This window comes from Dermacentor variabilis, chromosome 3 (genome assembly GCF_050947875.1).
Source record: "Dermacentor variabilis isolate Ectoservices chromosome 3, ASM5094787v1, whole genome shotgun sequence".
NCBI lineage: Eukaryota > Metazoa > Arthropoda > Arachnida > Ixodida > Ixodidae > Dermacentor > Dermacentor variabilis.
The window spans coordinates 48,928,937-48,949,999 of NC_134570.1; the positions used below are offsets into that span (position 1 = coordinate 48,928,937).

Sequence of the window (21,063 nt, forward strand, 5' to 3'; positions counted from 1 at the left end):
AAGCCACCAGTCAAACCGGCCGGCTTTCTCCATCCTGTAGACCCTCCTCAAGCACCGTTCCAACAAATAGGAATGGATCTACTTAGGCCATTCCCACTGACCTCTTCGCGCAACAGATGGATATTCGTCGCTACCGACTACTTAACCCGGTTCGCCGAAACTGAAGCTATCCCTCAAGCAAACTCTTATGAAGTGGCCAAGTTATTTTTACGCCACATCGTCCTACGACATGGTGCACCGTCGTTTGTCATCACCGACCGCGGTACAGCATTTACAGCGGAACTTATGCAGGACGTTCTCCAGCTGACGCATAGCTCTCACCGCAAGAGCACACCGTATCACCCTCAAACCAATGGATTAACGGAACGTCTGAAGAGAACTCTGGCTGATATACTCTCCATGTATGTGGACGAAGAGCACATGACGTGGGACGAGATTTTACCCTACGTGACTTTCGCGTATAACACTGCTGTACAGGAGACTATACAGTTTACGCCGTTCGAACTTGTATACTGGCGCAATGTCGCGTCAACACTTGACGCCATGCTACCTCTGGCAGATAATAGCCCGACCAGCGAACAGGCGGAAGAGTTTGTACAAAGAGCCGAAGAGGCACACCAGCTTGCTCGGCATCGTATCTGGAGCCAACAGCATACCGACACCCTTCGATACAACCAGGGTCGACGCGACGTCCATTACAATACCGGCGCCTGCGTGTGGGTCTGGACGCCCGTCCGTCGCCGTGGACTCTCGGAAAAGTTGATCCGCCGGTATTATGGTCCCTACAAGGTTACATGCCGCCTCAGTGACGTGACCTCTTTTGGCATCACGTGACTTGCGTGGGTGCGTCACTGCCAATGGCCACATGACCTCATTGACTTGCCAATGGTCACGTGGGTTTCTTGTAATAGCATTAGATGTGGCTTTTCCGGGTGGGTCCGAATGAACTGTTGAAAGACATTCCTTTTGCGATGAAATCCACTACAGTTCCACTGCCAGATATTAATACCCTGTGATGTGCCGCCATGGTTGGACGTAGCAGATAACTTGTCTTAGAAAATGCTGCGGAGCGCAGCCGCTGCCGACCTTTCAGTGTCGGTGTTATTCACTTTTTCCAACGGTGTAACTGAAGCCATTGTAGAAACGTGGCGTTCCAGATTATCGCATCCGATTCCTAGTGCTCTGACCGCCTCCGCGAGTTTGTCAATAACAATTTGAACTTTTTTGTGGGATTCATCCATTTTATCTATCATTTTTTTCTTTCAATTTGCGAAAACTGGCGCTCTTATCTGAGGCATGAACTGCCAGCGCCCTCTTTTTGGGTAGACCATCGGCAGTCGGTTCGGCTACGGGGATCTCCATGGGCGTTTCTACTGCAGGGGCCTGACTGGGTTGAACTGTCCCTCGCTTGCTGGCTTTTTTAGTTCTGCAATTTCTGCTGTGAGCTGCTCCATTGCGTATTTTAGCGAAGCGTTTTCTCTTTCCAATTGTGCAATCCTGTTGTGCTCTGGCGATTGACCCCCCCGTTACCTTTTTCGGTGATTCCTTGACCCGGTCAGCCCATGTGGTACCACGAAGAGCAGGCTGCTGGATCTGAACTGCAGGCCCCCTGGAACGAGAGTGGCCTCTGGAGCGGGAGCGGGTCCCGGGGGCCTTGCGGCCCCTGGAAGACGAGCGTTCCGTCGAGCGACCCCTAGAAGGGGCACGGTCCTGGTAGCCGCTATCCTCGCCGCCAGGGTCTCGGGGTCGGCTCCTGGATGTGTGCGAGCTGCTGAAGGCCGGCTTGAGAAGGGTTGGCCACCCAGTTGTGTGGATTGTTCGCGGCTGCGCCGTTCTCTTCTCCGTTGTCTAACTAGAAACGGAATTTGGAACCTTTGCTTGCAGCTTCTGTGAGCCGTGGAATGAGGGCCTCCGCAGAGGGTGCACTTGAGTGTACATTCGTGCTTATCGTCCGGGTTGCTCGCACCACAGCCACGGCAGATTGAATTTTCAGGGGCTGGGCAAACGTCAGCTCTATGGCCAAGCTTTTCACATGCATGGCAAACGTCAGTTTGTCTGCGATAGAGTGAGCATTTGACCAAACTGGGACCGCATTTTACGTAGTCCGGGACTTTGAGTCCATCAAACAGGATGACTACCGTGCTTGTGTTCTTGATTCGTCTCACCTCGAGGGCGCTTGGATTCTTGGGTTGAATGATGAGGTGTTTGAGCTCCTCTCGATCGATGGTGGGAACAGTGTCACGAATAACTCCCTTGCATGAGTTTTCGGGGGCTGCGATATATGCACTAACTTCGTAGCTTGCTTGTCCAATAAGTATAGCTTTCACATCGGCGTAGGCCATGGCGTTGCGCTTTGATGGTGTGCTTGCCACCAATATGTTTTGCACCATGTTCGGACATATGATATCCTCCGCCGTATCCGCCTCCGTAAGTCCAGCAGCGGTAGTGAGTGCTTGGGCAACTCTGAAGTGGCCCATCTTCTTGATGCCCAGTCCTCCACGGGGACGGATTATGATTCGAACGTGCTCTTTCGGTACGCGAGGCAATCTCGAAGCAGTCGTTAGCCGTGTCTTGACACTCGCCGTAGCCTGGCTTTTATTCCCGCCACGTCGCATGTCGGTGACTCGGCCGCCCTGCCCGAGCGGGTCCTGGATGATGGGTTTTCGCTTTTGTAATGCCGTGGTCCACCCAGCGCTTTCATTGACTTCGTTGGGAGAGATATCCTCACCCTTAACGGTGATTTGCATAGCCATAGACATCGTGGCTTGAGCGTGCGGAACCGCGCTGAGCTCGCCCGCCGAGCCCCTGCCGGGCAGAGGTCGCACAGAAAAGTCCTCGAGCGATTGGGAAAATGTCCACCCACCGTTGAAAACTTGGTATCGGCGGAATCCTTGCAACTTTACCCGTCGATTGGTGCCGACATCTTCAAGATTGAAGCAAGTTCTCGACCTTAATCATGTAGACAGATTTTTTCTAATAGATGTTCATGGGCACTACACTTTGTACAGGTCCCTCGGCAGTTCTGTGAACTCTGCCCGTATCAGTGGTAATTTAAGCATCGGACAGGACTTCACACATATGCGGCCTGACCCGGATTTTTACGTACCCCGCCTCGATTGTCCCAGCTAGGCAGTACACTTGAGCCGAAGGTGACAATAGGGTGCCTTGTCTGGATATCCTTGCCGTCACGTCTCAGGTGCTCCTATATAAATACATGTAAAAAGAGGATTCGTTTTTCTCGGCAACCACTGCATCAAATTTGACAAGGTTTATTTAAAAGAAAAGCTTAAAATCTAGTGACTGTTGGTTTCGAATTTTTTAGTTAGGTTATCAATTTTTTATTAAAAACTCACAGAAATCGAAAATATTCAGAAACGAAACTGCCAAGTTTACAACTCTGTAACTCCGCAATCAAAAATTATATCACAATTCTGTGAATTGTATCTAATAGTACATCTGAAGCGCACAAAACTGATGTTACACATTAATACAAAAAATTTGGTACTATGGAAATACAGCTTTTGCGGAACCCTTGTAAACAACGTAACAAATTACCGTAATATGTAAAATGACATATCAAATTTGTCCAGTTTGAATGATCTAATGGATGCTGTTCACAGAACCGCGATATCTGTTCTTGATGCAGAGCTGTGAATTTGTAAACTTCGTGCTTCTATATTTTTCAAACTGTCGAATATTTGAAAATCTTTTTCACAAGATTCATGCCCTAAATTGAAATTCCGCTTGCAATAGTCACTAGAATTTAACTTTCTCTCTGAAATGCAACAAATTTCATTAACATCGGTCCAGGGGTTATCTCATAAAAACGTTTTTGCGTTTTACACATATTTGAATAGGCCACGTCGCAGTTGGGGCCGAGCTAAAGCTTCCTCTTAACTTCACATAACTTCACTCCAACCCCTCACTCCAACAAGAAAAAAAAATAGTCTGTATGTAATGAGATGGCATGACCGGAATTGTATACATGAAATTAATGACAAGCATGTGATGACACATGAGTGACATGTCACAACAATCACATGCATTCATTACATTAACGTCATGACAAGGATGACATGTATTCATGACACGAATACTATGACATGCATTGCATACATGACATGTCATGTGCCATGATATGCATGACTATGACATGCATGACATGTTGGCGTCTTGCTTTTGTCGTTACACGGTCAATGTAATCAGTCGTTACACGTTACATTGATTACTTTGCAAAAGCACGTTCACCTATCTGGCAGCTCATTAAAGACCGCCGAACGATGCTGCATGCCAGCCGCCTGCGGAATAAATGTTTCGCACAACAATTCCTACAGCGAGCAGCATCTCCATAATTTTTCATGAATAACTTTCAAGGTTCTCACGTGATGCTCCATAATTTTGTCTTTTCACAGTGGTTTGCAGACCCGCAGTGGTCGCTTAGAGGCTTGTTGCGCTGCTGAGCACGACGTCGTGGGATCAAATCCCGGCTACGGCGGCCGCATTTCGATAGGGGCGAAATGCAAGAACACTCATGTACATGGATGTAGGCGCACGTTAAGGAACCCCAGGTGGTCAAAAATAATCCGGAGTCATTACGGCGTGCCTCATAATTAGATCGTGGTTTTGGCACGGAAAACCCCATAATGTTTTTAGTGGTTTGCAGGGCTGGACAGTCGGCACGCTTTGGAGCGAAGAATGAGCCGCTCATAAAGACAAAGCCGCAAGTCTGCGTGGCACATCGCTTCACCGCTTGTCATATATCTGGACCACGCGACTTGTGCGGCCGTCTGTTAGTCAGAGAGCAATCCCCAGCCCCGCTGTAATTGCCGCCACATATATAGCATCTCAAGAGAGAATGATTGTGAATATGAAGAAGCGCTATTTTCTGCAGCCCTTTGGGAGCTGGAGAGACAAGGGGCAAGAAAGGGGAGAGAGGTTCTTATGGACAGGTTCTTCCTGCCGGCTGTTTTATTACTTGGTTTTGAGTCGGTCTGATGCGCTCCACGTGTACGCTACCTCGCGTGTACGGTGGATGGTATCGACATTCGCAGGTGTCGCGTTTGTGCGCGTGTTCGAATTACAACCTTTGTTCATAGTATTTGCGTGTGTGACGGTGCCGCTCACCACGTGCGTGACATTTGTGTGTACTGCGCTACCACGCGGGCCGCACTGGTGCGAGTGAACCCTGCGATTCGCGTGTGTTGGTGCCGCGTGCTTTTTTTTTTTTTGTGCGGGTGCGTGCGCGGACGAATTATAACGTACTATGGCGGACTTTGCCGAACCAAACAAGTGCGCTCCTCGCATTTGCCACAGATGATCGTCGAGTGCTACAAGCATCGACGTACCGCTAACCTGGTCCATGTACTGCCTTGGTCTTCGGCAACGCGAAGCCGCAGAGGCGAGGTCCGCAGAAATCGTGGAAAAATGGCTCGCCAAGCGCGCAGCTGCCGCGGCAGCGGCTGTCGCGCCACCCTGCAACACCCCTGTCACTCCCAGTGGTTCTATTAGCCAGCCGGAGCCTCCCACCCCGGCCCTCTTGCAAGATTCACCCTCCTCACTTCCCCAGTCGGCTTGGCCTGCTGGTTCTCCCGAACCAACTTCCGTGGAACTCCCCGTGAGCTCCGATGAGGAAGATATGGATTTGTCTGCCTCTCGGAAATGCGGCCGCGACAGCGATGACGAGGGCGACGCCCCAGAGCAGTCGAGGGGTTCCACTGCCCTGCCAGAGAGCAAGAAGTCAGCGCCTGTCCCTCCTTGCCCCACAGCTGAGGACCGGGCTGCCGTTTCGACCGCATCTGCAACCAGTACCGTGGTGCCCGATCCTGCCATTCCTGACAGAGACTGCACCCCCGGATTTGCTATGATTTTCCAGGCAACCGATTCACTTGTAGACACTCCTGCTAAGTCTACCACAGCATCCAAGGCAATCGCAAAAGTTCCCCAGAAACCTCCACTACTGGCTGCCCTCGGAAAGACACCAGCTGCGCAGGTGAAAAGCTGCAAGCGACAGAGCGCAGCTGCCTTCCTGAAGGACAAAGCTGCCTTCCTGCCAGCTCCTCCGACAAAGCGCCTTGCCTCGAAAAAGAAGGGCAAGGGGAAGCGACGGACAAGTCCAGGTAGCCTGCAGCCTCCAGCGACTGCTACCACCTCGGGCCCAGCAGCTACTCCACAGCAACAGGCGCCACTGAAGGACACACTCACCAGTGCCAAAATCGCACTCTCCCCGGCACCCGAGAGCGGTGAACCAGCAGAGGACGCGTTCACTACGGTCCTCTCTAGGAACGTCCAGCGTCGCGCCAGGGCTCTACAAAAAGCCGCCAACAAACGAGTTAACCCAGCGGTGGTCCGGACGGCCCTGTTCCGCCCTTCTGTCCCGCGAGGGGCCTTTGGACGAGGATCCCGCCTTGCTATTGCCGCTGTGCTCTCTGCGCTACCAGGTGTGTCCGCGGTCCGTGTTAACACAAGAAAAGAAACAACGTGGCCGCAGACGCGACTTCGCTGGCCTTCTTGTAGGAGCTGCTCGCCACCACCGAGCTCCGAGGCATTCCCGTTGCTGCTCGTCCACCAGCTGTACGTGGAAAGAGCATGGGCTTTATACACGGCATTGACGGCGAATCTACCGACGCAGAGCTGACTGGGGCGATCGAGTCCAGTGTACCTATCCTGTCTGCGACACGATCCGGCAACAAGGCGACGCTCCGCTTTAGCAGCCCGGTCCCTCGCGAGCATGTATTCATATACAAGCTCCAGTTCCGGGTGAGGCCTGGAAGACCGCGTCCACTGCGGTGCCAGCAATGTGGCCGCTATGGGCACGTGGCTGCAACCTGCGACAAACCTACCAGCTGCCTGTACTGTGGGAGGTCGCACGAGTGAGGAGAAAGCTGCCCAAATGCCGCCCACTGTAATAATTGTGACGGCAATCACCCTGCTAATATATACTCCAGCCTGCCCCAGGTGGCAGGAAGAACGCAGGGTGGCAACCATCATGGCGACCACCCCTACTCCCCTCTCTCGTCGTACCGTCCGGGCCTCTGTGGGGGAAGAGACACAGCAGGCGAAGGTCTCTACGCAAGTCTCATATGCACAGGCCCTAACCGGCTGCTCACGAATGTACCAGTCGGCGATGCTCCCTCCTGGCCAGCCACCCAAAGCAGCCCCACGGACTCTCCGAGCCGGACCATCTGAAGCCGCCACCACAACCCCAGAGGCACCAGCCACATCACCACCGCAGGCCTGTCCAGACCCCCGCGACCAGCTGATCTCGAGCCTGCAGCTGACACTGGAAGCCATCGGAGAGATGCTGCCTGCTGATAGCCCACTCCGAGCCCTCTGCCTCTAGGCGGGAGGCGTGCCATCCACCCAACACCAGCATGGTTAGCAACCCATCGAGGTCCCGCCGCCGCCAGAGGGTGCTCCAGTGAAACGTAAACTCGCTGCGGCGACGGTATGGCGAGCTGTGTGAGTACCTCTTGCAGTGCGTCTTCGACGTACTCGCACTGCAGGAGGTATACGCCGTGACCGAGAATCTACGGCTCCCCGGCTACACGGGGTACTCGGGCCCCACCCCGTGCCACACGCAGGTGCACTGCGGCACCCTGCGTAAATGAAGCCCACGAGCCAGGGAAGCCACGCACGGAAATCTACGTCCGCAGCACCCTGGCGCATGCTGTTCTACCTGTTGCTGACATCGCGGGTGGCCCCTTGGAGCCATGCGCCATCATAGTACGCCTTGGCAGCCAAGACACGGCTATGGCGAGCATCTACATCCGCCCAGGAAAGCCGTGGGATCCCTCCAGCCTCGTCCAGCTGGCTGTTCGCCTCGGTGGGCATGCATGCAATTCTGTGCGGTGACTTCAACGCACACCACACGGATTGGGGAAGCCACAGCTGCACCCGCCGAGGCAAGGGCCTCACAGACGCCATCAGCCGAGCTGGCCTGCTGATCTTGAACACCGGGGAGCCTACCTACGTCCGCCGCGGAGCACGCAAGGCCATTGACCTCTCCCTCACCACCGAGTAGTGCTCCTCCTCCTGCGCCACAACTCCGGACACATGGGTGTCTGACCGCTCCCCTATCGTGATCAGGCCCGGATCTGGGAGAAGGCCTACGTCAAGAACTTACCACGTCAAACACTGGTCCCTGTTCCGGAAGCACTACAGCAAGTTGGGCCATGGCCGTGACTTCCTCAGCGCCATCGCAGATTGCGCTCGGGCTGCTACCATTCAGTGCTCTGCCCAACCAGATACCCCGCCCCTGACCTCCACCTGCTCAACTTCTGCGACTCCAGGTGCCGTACGGAGCGCACAACAATCCGGACGGGCTAGGCAGAGCACTGAACCGAGTACAGACGCGCGGATGCCCGCTGCAGACTCCAGGCCCGGCGCAGGCGGAGCCAGAGCTGGAGGAGCCTCTGTTCTGCTATCGAGGACAGGTCCAGGGGACCACTGGCTTGGAGGCTGCTCAAATCCCTCACCGGCAGGAAAGCAAGCCTACAAACTCTCCTCGCCGTGGCCATCACGCTGGGTATCAGTGATGAGGCCCTTGCGGAGCTACTCGCCGACCATTTCGCGCCGGCTGCACCGCGCACTTCAGCCATCCTGATGGTAGGACAGCCTTCCTTCAGCCTGCGTAGCTGCCTGCACAACCACCACCCAGGGTGGACATCGAGCAAGGTTACTGCTATCTGCCAAGACCCGCTGACGCTACACGAGTTGAAAGTTGCCCTGAAGAGGGGGAATTAAGCGCCGCAGCGCACCAGGAGCCGACGGAGTGGCGACCCAAATGCTCCGGAACCTGGCCGCCAGCGAGCAGCAGCGCCTGTTCGACCGCTACAACGACATCTGGCGGTCAGGGCAGGTGCCGGCGTCATGGCGCACAGCCATCGTGACTCCCATCTGGAAGGCTGAAAAGCCGGCTGGAAACGTGAGCTCCTACCGGCCGGTCTTCCTCACTTCCGCCGCTTGCAAGGTGATGGAGGCCATTGCTCTGGTCCGACTGGACTGGGTGGCCCGTGCCCATGGCTTCCTGGCCGACGAGCAGACGGGGTTCCGGCGGCGCCGATGTACCGCGGACTCCATCGCGGACGTGGTCTCCCCGCTGGAAGAGGCCAAGGCCCGCGGTGACGCCGTGCTCCCGGTGCTTATCGACATCAAGGGGGCCTTTGACGGACTGCCCCATCCAGTCTTTCAGCAGGCCCTGGACCTACTTGGCATCAACGAGAACCTGCGGTGGTTCATCTCGTCGTTCCTGGAGGTACGCACCCTGGGGGTACGAGTGGGCTGATCGAGGAGCTCCCCTCGGCCGGTGGCAGCAGCCGTCCCACAAGGGTCAGTGGTGAGCCCTTTCCTGTGGAACCTGGCCTGGCCCAGCTTCCTGCTGCCCTGCCGATCGACCCCGACTACTCGGTGAGTACTTCCATCTACGCGGACGACATCGCCCTGTGGGTGCGAAGCCCACCACACAGCAACCGCAGCGCGCGCTCGGCCCTGCAAAGAGCCCTCGACACCGCCGCTGCTTACCTGAGCAGCATTGGCCGTCATTTCGGCAAGGAAGACGGAGGCCATGCTGCTCCACCCAAGAGCAGCCGCCCGCACACATCTACCCGGCTGCACCTGGAAGGCGTCCAGTTACCCTGGAGCGCGGTAGTGACGTACCTGGGGCTGCGCATTGATCACCGGCTGTCCTCGCTGCCTCCTGTCAAGACCCTGCATATCCAGGTCCTCCGGGTCCGCAAGGCAGTCTCTCAGCTTCTTGCCCGAGGACAGGGCTGTACCACTAGGTGGGCTCTGCAGCTCTACGATGCAGCAGCCACCTCACGCCTGCGGTACGCCCTCCCACTCGTGGCACTACCACCTGCCCGTCTCAAGAAGCTGGAGCTGCAGCATCGGGACGCAATTAGGCTCTGCCTGGGCGCTCCCCGCAGCTCCCAAGTCGCTGCAACCTAGGCCAAGGCGGGAGCATGGCCCCTGTCACGCCTCCTCCTGCAACAGCGGCTACGCCATGTTGACCGCCTCCACCATGGCCCAGACGGCACTGCCCTGCTATCCCGACTGCGCTCGCGGCCCCATTCACAGATGGGCAGACTATGCGGGCAGTACGAAGAGGTGATTGTGAGGCCTCTAGCGAACAACACACAGCTGCCTCCTCCCCAGAGACCACCCATACCCATCACCACAGAGCTCCCCGGCGTTCCCAAACGGCGCTCAACGACTTGTGCCCTTCAGCAGACGGCTGCCTCTCTCCTGCATGAGGACCGCGGAGGAAACCTGCAGATCTACTTTGTCGGTTCGGTGACGCCGGACACAGGCTCGTCGACTGCGGCCTGCGTGGTGCCCGCTTTGCGGAAGAGCAGGCAGTGTCGCCTCCCCGACCATGCGACGTCAACAGCGGCAGCGGCAGAGACTCCACCTGGCTGTGGACTTACTCGCAGAGGAGTTGCCAGCGACCATCTACTGCGACTCCAAGGCGGCACTTCTCAGCCTGCAGAGGCCAGAAAGGGCCAGCCTTGGGGTCACCCTGCTCTCGACAAGGCTGATGGCGCTCCAGGAGGCGGGCTGCTCAGTGTCCCTGCACTGGCTTCCAGCCCACGTAGGGATACCGGGCAACGAGGAAGCTGATGCACTGGCAAAGCGTGCCCACCACTGCGTGGTCCCGCCCAGCCTGGCAGCCAATGATTTCACAAGCCACAGGCTTCGAAGCCATCTGTTGGCCTGCCATCCGGACAAGTGGATGTCCCGGACAAGTGGATGTCCTTGGGCCGCCCTCCGCGACCACTTCCCCAGCGCGGCCTCGCACGCAGGGAGACCTCCCTCCTTCTGCGACTGAAGATTGGCTGCTGTTGGACGGGTGCTCGCCGCCACCGGCACGGCATCATCGCCTCTCCAGCCTGCACCTCCTGTGGGGAGCCAGAGACCCTGGAGCACCTCCTGCTGGCCTGTCGTGCTTACCTCCAGCAGCGTGACCGCCTCCTGCAGGAGTTCCGACGCCTGGGGCTTCCTTCTGCGCGGCAGGAAGACATCCTCTTCCCTGGCCGCAACGAGCTACCAGCCCTCCTAAGTGTCGTCGAGCACCTCGACTAGTCGGGGCTCTCGGCGAGACTCTAGGACTTTCTGCTAAGACCATTTCGCGCTGCAAAGACCTCACGGCTATCTAAACCACTCTACTCGACCTGCCCCAACCATCTGGCTCCTGCTGGATCACCGCCCCCTGGCCTTTCACCAGATTAGCATTCCAGCGGACCCACTGGGCCCTTCCTGCCGGACTGCTGAGCCACTGCCATGGCGACACTTTAACCCCCTACTCTCCTATCTCCGTTGCTCCCACTATCCCCCCCCCCAACCCTGTTGATGCTGAGCCGTGCTCCCGCAAGGGCTGCAGAAAATAGCGTCAACCTTTCCTTATCCCTTCAAGAACCACTTCTCTAGTTGGTTTCGCGTAGCTTTCACCGCAAGAAGTTATACTATCGACCAAACACGCAAATTGCGCTCCCCGCCACCGAGCGCGGCGGCCGGCGAGCGCTTTCCTCCTCGCCAGCACTCTTGCTTTTCACGCTGCAAGCACTTTTCGACTGCTCCCACTTCTCCGCGACGAATCAGGAATTCGACACGGTAGGAGACTTCAAGGAACGACCAGCCATCTCCACGGCACCCTGCCATCTCCATGATGAATCAAGAATTCGACGCGGACGAGGTCATCACCGTGCCCCGCCTGGTGCATGCCGTCGAGAACTCGCCCAAACCGGTTTCTGCCGACGAGTGGTCACCGAAGGGGTTTAAGGAAGAACCGGCCCATTGTGAGAACAGAGTCGCTTGCAGCCGCCCAGTCGGTCTGATGCGCTCCTACTGCTACCTGTACGCTATCATCCACTATCGTATAAACTTTTTCGTTTCTTCTTCATCTACGGAACGAGTTCGTCTTTTGTTCTCCACCCCGAAGTCACAACAGTGGATGGCAAGTTGTGGGATTCGAAGCCAGATGACGCCCGCTACACCACTCAACGGCAGCCACGAGGACCACCGGCGTCAGCTACTTTGGAGGGGGTGAGTGCCCGACTTTTGCCTTTCGCATCGCCAGACCTTTGTCGCACACGTAAATGCTAAGCAGCATGGCTCAAGTACTTTGAAAGGGTTGTAGTGGTTTTGTCTTAGTTCACTTGAGGCCTTGCATAGATTTCCGGCTTCGGAAGCAAAGCTAATTTAGAGGTAAAACTGGAGACGAGCCGTCAGATCGCGATGGAAAAGCTCAGGATACAGGACCGTCCTGACGGTTGTCAGGAGATGGGCATTTCGGTTGCCGCGGCGAGGCGAAAGAAAGCCATTCTGGACATTATGAGGGCACAAGGGGTAACTGAGGAAGAGGTTTGGGGAGAAATTCTTGAGAGGAGAAGCGAGAAATTAAGGCTCGAGGAGGCAGGGGAGAGAAAAAGGCGCGACGAGGCAGTGGAGAGAAAAAGGCGCGACAAGGCAGAGGAGAAAAAAAGGCGCGACGAGGCAGAGGATAAGAAGAGGCGCGACGATGCAGAGGAGAGGAAAAGGCGCGACGATGCAGAGGAGTAGAAAAGGCGCGACGAGGCAGAGAAGGAAAGGCGCGACGATGCAGAGGAGAAGAAAAGGCGCGACGATGCAGAGGAGAAGAAAAGGCGCGACGATGCAGAGGCGAGGAAAAGGCTCGAGGAGGCAGAGGCGCAGAAAAGGCGCGACGAGGCAGAGGAGAGAAAAAGGCGCGACGAGGCAGAGGAGCAGAAAAGGCGCGACGTGGCAGAGGAGCAGAAAAGGCGCGAGGAGCTAGATTATGCTCTTAACACGAGAGAACTGGAATAAAGCAAATTCGAATCAGCTCGGCGCGTTCAAGTCCTCTTTCCGGTATAGACGATACACCTAAACTGACAATACAGGAACTGATGCTACCGTACAGGATAGGTGGTGATATCACACTTTTTGTCGTGAATTTCGAACGCACATATCAAAAGATAGGGCTGGACGAAAGCCTTTGGTATCAAAAACTTCTTTCGGTTGTCCCAGGAGAGGCCGCGGAAGTTCTCGCACGCTTGTCTAAAAAAAGACTGCTAGAACTATGGAAAGGTAAAAGCCGCGCTCCTTCGCAGATACCGCGTCTCCGCCGAGGCATTTCGGCAGCGGTTTAGACAGGCAAAAAGGGGCAGCGAGTCGCACACTGAGTTCGCATACGAGTTAAAGTCCAACTTAAAAGAGTGGCTCAAAAGTGCAGAAGTGTATGGCAACCACGACAAGGTGCTTGAATGCATAGCACTAGAGCAGTTTTACCAAGTTCCCCCAGAAGAAGTTGTACTGTAGTTGCAGGACAGGCTCCCAGAGGTAGACCTAGAGAAGGCAGCGCAGCTCGCGGAGGAATATTACACGCGCCGAAACTTCCAAGGAAATCCTATTCAGGAAGATAGGCTAGAAAAAAAGGACTATTCTGGAAAGCGGTTTTCCCCTCGCAACCCAGTTTCGCCGTACAAGAAATCATCCACGAGCGACGAGTTCAGCAAGGGAGTATCGACTAAGGCTGAGGTGGTGAGGGAAGGGCTAGCAGAGACAGTCCAGTCAGCTGGGGCCGCTAAAGGTAAGGCAGACCTAGAGCGCCCATTCGGGGCCAGGAGACCAATTATCTGCTTCCGTTGCAACAAGGAAGGCCATATTTTCTTAAATTGCAAGGAGCAAATCGCGTTCGCCAGTATTGCCCATTCAGACAAAAACCTGAGGCTGCTCGAGCCATATATCCAGGAGGTCGTGGTAAACGGGAAAATGTGCCGGGCACTTCGCGATGTCCCAAGCAGTCACTGTAAATACCCCCCTCTACCCAAAAGTAACGTATTAATAAGTGCTGCTTCACGTCAGCAAAAGTCACAGGAAGCTGAGTATAAGGAGGGCATATTTCAGTTATCTGGCTCTTTAGGTGAGCTTGCTGTAAAAATATTTTTAGTCAATTTTCACACAAGTGACACCAATGATCAAGTTGTGTGCAAGGCATGCTGCCTTTTAGTACTCGCTATTTCTACATTGTGTTATTCATTGACTGCTCTGTCATTTTGTTGTTTTAAAATAACACGATAAAGTGATACATAAGCCAAATAATCAGTAAAAGAAATACTGAAGCTTAACAATATCAAACTTCTTTTTTCCTTATAAAGACTGAACATAGTTTTTGTATTGGATAGCTTTATTTTACTTGCACACACACATTTACACACTCCCTTTCAAATAATGCAAGTGGCAGTAAAGTGAACATGTAGTTGTTGTGTATTCAGCATCTGGGCTACTTGGAGTGTGACACGAACCGACCACGGTCAAGTGCACCAACAAAAGCCACGAAGAGGAGGTGTGGCGGCAGTACCAGGTGCAGAAGGAGCATGAGAAGCTGCGGCACTGCTATGGTGACCAGGCCAGCGCACTATTTAAACACTGGAAAAGTAAGAACTTTCCTGTTCTTGGAAGCTCAGTAGGTGGTCACCCAAAATTGCAGCGCCAGTAAGACCTGGGCAGCAGTTGTACAGAGGTTGGTTTCTGCCCCCATCCACCAGAGTAAGGAAACTGAAGTGGCACCAAGGGCGGCAGAATTGGACACTGCAGTCGCATACTCTGCCCTTGCGACATCTGCAAGTGCATGCATCAGACCCTCGACGAGTGCTGCGGCTCAGCGACCAGCAAACAGGCATTCTGTGTGTGTGCACTACAAGGTGAAAAAGGTTGTGCCCGCTAATGTGCCACACCCATCACCTGCTGGTAAGCAGGGCCCAGATTCTAGCTGTAAGGTAGTCAAGGCGCACAGCATGGTGCAGTTACCAGAGATGGCAGCTGCAGAGCATTGCTGCAAGGCATGTGAAGTGATCCTCCAGTCAGAAGCTTGGAGAGAGCAGTGAAATAGCACCAGCCAACCTCTTCGAACCTCGCACAACAGATCAGGCTGAACAAAACTGCGAAAGTTCGCCGGTTTGCCAAGATGCACTGAAGAATGAAAAAAATGGGCGTCACTTCAGCACGACATGCCACCAAAAAGCAGCAAATAAAAAAAGCACTCCACGTGCTCCTGCACTTGGTGGTGTCTGGGTACACAAAAAAAGTGTGCAAGACTCTCCAGTTGTTGCTGCTGCTTCTAAATGTGCCCTAGTTAATAGCTACAGGAGGCTTCAACAATGCAGTGTGGCACAGCTCTCAGACTCTTTACCCTCAGAGCAGTGCCATTTGGCAAGTGAAGAAGTCCTCCTGAAATCGGAAGCTGAAGAGTACACAGAAAACTCTGATGCTGTAATAAAACAAAGTAACTTAGAGACACCTGAGAGACAGAAAAATAGCTTTGGTCTCTGTGATGCAGTTTCTTGTGCTCAAAGATTCCGACTGTTCTCTGAGGCGGAGCCTCCAAGAACCCAATTGAGGACAAAGCCGTTGGTTTCAAACGCACACACACAAACTTTTAATGAAACTAGAAAGAGGCTTAAAATAAATAGGAGATAGAAAGCAAAAAACAAACACTTAAACAGACATCACGGCAGTAAGAAACGCACTTGGGGCTAGTATGAAGTTAACAATACGCGTGTCCAGGCTTGCCACGACGGCAGGGACGCATAACAGTCTCGACGTGGAGACGCAGCGCCAAGTTGATGAAAGGAGTTGCGCCAGTCTCACCAAAGGTCGGGTAATAGGATGGTTGACCGGGCGACCAGAGCGCCTTTGCTCTGGCTTGGAGATAGAAGGCAGGCAGCTTGGCGGCACGAGTAGATGGCGGCGGCGTTCTCGCCGGGCAGCTGGGCGTAGAACTCGGGCCCGTAACCCGACTGCTCTCGTCCTGCCCACGGGCGCAGAAGCTCGTCCTGCCCACGGGCGCAGAAGCTTGTCCTGCCCACGGGCGCAGAAGCTCGCCGGCCTTGAGCAGCTGGCAGCATGCTCGGGAAGACTGACGACGCACAGGAACGGTTGACAGGAAGCCCCGGTCGGGTGAAGTCCTGGTAGTTCGGGTCCGGAACCCGACCTTCTCCAGGCGTCGCTTCCTGGAACTCTCCCGGCGTCTCCCCCTTCTGCCAGCGTGCCTCGCTTTTTCTTCCGCTCTGGCCGATTAGTCGTTTTCTGATTGGCTGTTTGACGCTCCATGGTTTCTCCTAATTGGGTTGCTTTTTCCTTATAGCTTCTTTTCTTGCGCCGCACGTTCACGTGCGGGACGCTCTTCGGCGTTGTCGTTTTCTCTCCAGCACGGAATTCGCCTCGGCGCGCGCACTCCTTGTAGTCTGCTTCTGTCCTTTCTGACCACCACACCATGTCGCGCGTCAACGAATCACATAGCAGATGTTGAGGTCATGGCACAATGTTCTGAAGTTGGCACTGTTAAAAACCATAACAAGGTCTACAAGAATGCCAAAGGTACAGTTTTACAGTCCACAGAAGATTTTCTCTGTGGGATGCTTGAACATTCTAATGCGCACTCCTTCATTCACGCGCACTCCTTGTCTGCTTCTGTCCTTTCTGACCAGCGCACCATGTCACGCACTACACACATCACAGTCTTAAAAGGCCATGCTGCACTGTCAACGAATCACATAGCAGATGTTGAGGTCATGGCACAATGTTCTGAAGTTGGCACTGTTAAAAACCATAACAAGGTCTACAAGAATGCCAAAGGTACAGTTTTACAGTCCACAGAAGATTTTCTCTGTGGGATGATTGAACATTCTAATGCGAAATCACTGGCCAAAAGTGCTGCAGAAAAACAAATAAGCATACAGTCAGCAGCTGAAACTTCAGTTCAAAGCAGGGGCGTAGTAAGCAATACCAGCTACTCCATGCCTTATGGAAGCTTTGTGGAGACAACTGCCAAAGTGACCATACCAGATAGCCCTCCATTGGACTGCAACAAGAGAGCTAAAGGTCACCGTAGGAAAAAATGTAAGCTTGTGAGATCGACACACGGCTGTACTCTCACAGGGGGAGGAAGTCTTTCTATAGGTAGCAAGTTTACAGCTAGGTATAAGGAATGGAAAAATAAAGGGTTCCATCCCATGCGTATCTCAAGGTCAGATAAGAATACATTCTGCTTTGACAAAGATATTAACGAAGCAGAATTTCCATACAATCATGTTACTTTTGCCTGTTGCCATTCAGGGTACCTAAGTTCAAGAGGGCAGAGTATTTGTCCAAACCGACACTTCAATGGAACAGGTTGCAACTGAAACTTGTACTACGCCCTACACCACAACCATTCTATGAAACTGAATATAAGAGAGGCTCATATAACCATAAAAGAGGTCCCGAAGTTTTCATGTGGTACAGAATGAATCCTGCATTAACTTCATCAGAGAAAGACCAACTAAGAGAAATGATTTCTTATAATGCAAATCCCAAAGATGTAAAGGATTCAAAAAAGCACATTACTTCACAGGACGTGGGAAACCTAAAGCATGCAACAGTTCAAAAGATAGAAGAAAGCACACATCATGGAGCACTCCTTCTGCAAGAAATAGACAAATTATTAAAAACTGCAGGATTAAAACTCCATGTTGCAAAAGATTGACAGAATGATCTTCTGTACATTATGTTACAGTCGCAGCACATGGCTCAATTAGCCAAAAAGTATAGGAATGGAAAAATAAAGGGTTCCATCCCATGCGTATCTCAAGGTCAGATAAGAATATTCTGCTTTGACAAAGATATTAACGAAGCAGAATTTCCATACAATCATGTTACTTTTGCCTGTTGCCATTCAGGGTACCTAAGTTCAAGAGGGCAGAGTATTTGTCCAAACCGACACTTCAATGGAACAGGTTGCAACTGAAACTTGTACTACGCCCTACACCACAACCATTCTATGAAACTGAATATAAGAGAGGCTCATATAACCATAAAAGAGGTCCCGAAGTTTTCATGTGGTACAGAATGAATCCTGCATTAACTTCATCAGAGAAAGACCAACTAAGAGAAATGATTTCTTATAATGCAAATCCCAAAGATGTAAAGGATTCAAAAAAGCACATTACTTCACAGGACGTGGGAAACCTAAAGCATGCAACAGTTCAAAAGATAGAAGAAAGCACACATCATGGAGCACTCCTTCTGCAAGAAATAGACAAATTATTAAAAACTGCAGGATTAAAACTCCATGTTGCAAAAGATTGACAGAATGATCTTCTGTACATTATGTTACAGTCGCAGCACATGGCTCAATTAGCCAAAAAGTATCCAGAGGTATTGTTCTTTGATGGAACCTCAAATGTTAACAGAGCAGGGTATGAAGATGGAAGTAGTCATGGCAGACCTATATGTTATGCCTTTGTCCAGCGAGCAACATCTGAAATTCTAAAATCCTTCCTTGAAACATTTTTGAATTGAAACCCTGCTATAAAGGCTAAGTGTAAAGTTGCTGTGATGGACAAGGACTTAAAGGAAATGAACATAGTTACGAGACTCTTGCCTGACTGTAGGATTCTATTATGCTCATGGCATGTGCTAAAATAACTCCACTACAAAGTTTCACAACATAGTTCAAATAGCCTAGACAAGAATTATGTAAAAGATACAATTTCCAAACTAGTCTTTGCGCATAATGTTGACATATATGAACAACACTTACTGAATTTGAAAGAAGCCCTAGAGAATGACAGCACTCTACTGGATTAAGCTGCAAAAATGTGCGGGCTTATGCTCATCGTTCAGATGTGTACAGTTTAGGAAATAATACTAATAGGATGGAAAGCCACAATCGAAAGCTAAAGAAATATTTAAGACGAGAAATGCACTTAGTTGAAGCTGTGAAAGCTCTCATTGACTATGCAACTCACAGTGACCTTGCAGTCAGTCATGCACAATATAAAGAAACCAAGTTTTGCGTCGACACAAGTAAGGTGGGCAAATTTTACGTGGAAGTGTCTACAAAAAAATCCCTGAACACGTTCAGTGTCTGGTGATCAGCATGTTGTTTCTGTGAACAATAAATGTTATGTAGTCAGAAAGAGAATGACAATGTGCACATGTACATTTAACATGCAGTATGGGCTGCTTTGCAGGCATATTCTTGCAGCCAGGTCAAAGCAAAACGAAACACTTTGATAAAGAATGCATTCCACAACCCTGGCTGAAATCTGACTTTGCAGAGACTAAAATGGATGAGGCACATGATGAAGTGAACATCTTAATTTTCAGTACAGTGAAAAAAGCAGAGCCAAAGCTTGATACATTAGAATCCAAATATAAATATGCATATGCACGTCTCATAGAAATATCGAAAGACAAGCTGAGTGCAATTTTTTCCCAATCTTACAACCTATGGCACAAATAAGAAAGAACTTTCTAGTTTCACTGAAACAGTACAGAGCAGTGAACAAGAAGTGAAAAGCTTGCAAGGTGACAAAGCAGTCCGAAAAAAAGAGATGTCTAGCTGTTACAAACAGCTCTAGTATGGGACAGCAAGCCTCACTGCCACATCTGTGGTTCTACTTGCAACCCTTACAATATCACTCCCTCCGAACTAAATGGTTTGCAAGGCACAGGTTGGTTGTCAGATGCAATCGTGAATGCAGCACAATTCATTATTTCTCAGCAATTTTCAGACAGATGCAAACTTGAGGATGTTCTGCTTGGGCAGAAGCTGAAGTTCAAGAAGCAAGGTACCTTTGTACAAATTCTACACATTCCAAATCCTGGGCACTGGGTCACAGTGACAAATTATGGAGCCCCGTAAGACACCTTCTTCCTGTATGATTCACTTGATCAGAACATTTTACTTAGCGTAGTGCACAAGGTAATGAATATAATGAATCTCTCTTCAAACTATCTAGATGTGCATGCAAAAGCAGCACCATAACACCAAGGGAATGGTTATGACTGTGGAATTTTTGCTATTGAAAATGCATACACAATTGCATCTGGTGCTGACCCGTGCTCAGTTTCGACAAGTGCCTAATGCGTGGGCACATTATAACAAGTCTAGCAGATGGTCAAATGCCACCGTTTCCTTTAACTACATACATAGAATCCAAAGAAACATGTGGCGAAACAAAAATATCAAGGTTAACAAAGCATCAAAGCTAAATGAAAGCAAAATTCAAACATTACAATCTTCCGGAAAAACAAAACAAAACCAGAATGGAAAAAAAATTAATGTAAACCAGAAGGAAAAAAATTAATGTAACAGATTATGTAGGATGAGCACACCTACTAAGCAGATATACATATTCATTGCCTGACAACTGAAGCCTGGCTCATGCATGCATCCATGAACAAGGAGTAAGTGAATGTTTCTTGTTAATTCAAACACTTTCTTGGTTTTTGTTACAAGCTGTAAGGCAAGTGCACGTGTCACCTAACAAATGTTATCGCACAGCGCAGGGCGCGCCTGCATGTATCGGAAGTTTCTGCAATGTTATCAATGCTTCTATCCACTGTCTGTTGTCGCTAAACCTTGTGTAATCTGATTACATGTATGCACGACGTGAATGATGTAGCACTTTGTGGAAGGCACACGGGTCTCAGCGATTAGTCTGGAACATTCGACGACTGCTGTATAGAAGCCGACGTGCTTGACCCAGTATAGAAGCCGACGTGCTTGACCCACTATCAGATTTCGACGACCGCCGATCGTGTTCGCCGCTACCGTCGTTCTTTGAGTGTAGCCTGTATACGAGGGCGAAAGTTCGCCCAATAAAACGCTCATTTCGTACATCAGTTTTGCTGCCTTCTTAACCGTCAGTACCACGTATAAATATGTCAACTCTGCCAATTTTACGTAAAGTTTACAAATTCAATACAAATTCAGAGGCACCTAAGCGGGCCCTGAAACACTTACATGTTTATCGTAGTGTATTCGAAATTAAAATAGGCTGTTTAATAAACACTTTGTCACGAAAAGTACTTCGATGCGTTCCCCAGAACCGGATTTATTAGCAATCAAACGCGGCGTTGGCGGTGCTTCCGCTCCTGCTTCAATGCCTTTCACTGCCATGATTACGACGGTCCAATACGTGGCGCGGACCAGCTTTGTCCTTCTCAAGCTTGACCTACGTACGCTAGCCACATCCAACCAGCGCTATTATTGAAGCGGCTAACGCGTCTAGCGAGGAGTGG

The 21,063-nt window shown here is 51.6% G+C and overlaps 3 protein-coding genes across 4 annotated transcripts in view; 1 reads left to right on the forward strand and 2 right to left on the reverse strand.

The window, feature by feature from the left end:
• The window catches only part of LOC142575555 (uncharacterized), a 426,302-nt gene that overhangs the window by 268,430 nt on the left and 136,809 nt on the right, over positions 1-21,063 (reverse strand). The window lies entirely within an intron of this gene.
• LOC142575568 (uncharacterized) overlaps positions 1-21,063 on the reverse strand; it is a 114,543-nt gene that overhangs the window by 27,362 nt on the left and 66,118 nt on the right. The window lies entirely within an intron of this gene.
• Positions 1-21,063, forward strand: part of LOC142575559 (uncharacterized) — a 45,621-nt gene that overhangs the window by 7,977 nt on the left and 16,581 nt on the right. Inside the window, exon 1 of one of the 2 annotated variants that reach the window (XM_075685006.1) lies at positions 11,128-12,039. The exons of the other annotated variant lie outside the window; for it this stretch is intronic. Coding sequence (XP_075541121.1) covers positions 11,660-12,039 — 380 coding nt within the window. The 5' untranslated portion in view covers positions 11,128-11,659. Of the gene's footprint in view, positions 1-11,127; positions 12,040-21,063 lie in introns of those variants that run through there. 2 annotated transcript variants of the gene reach the window in all.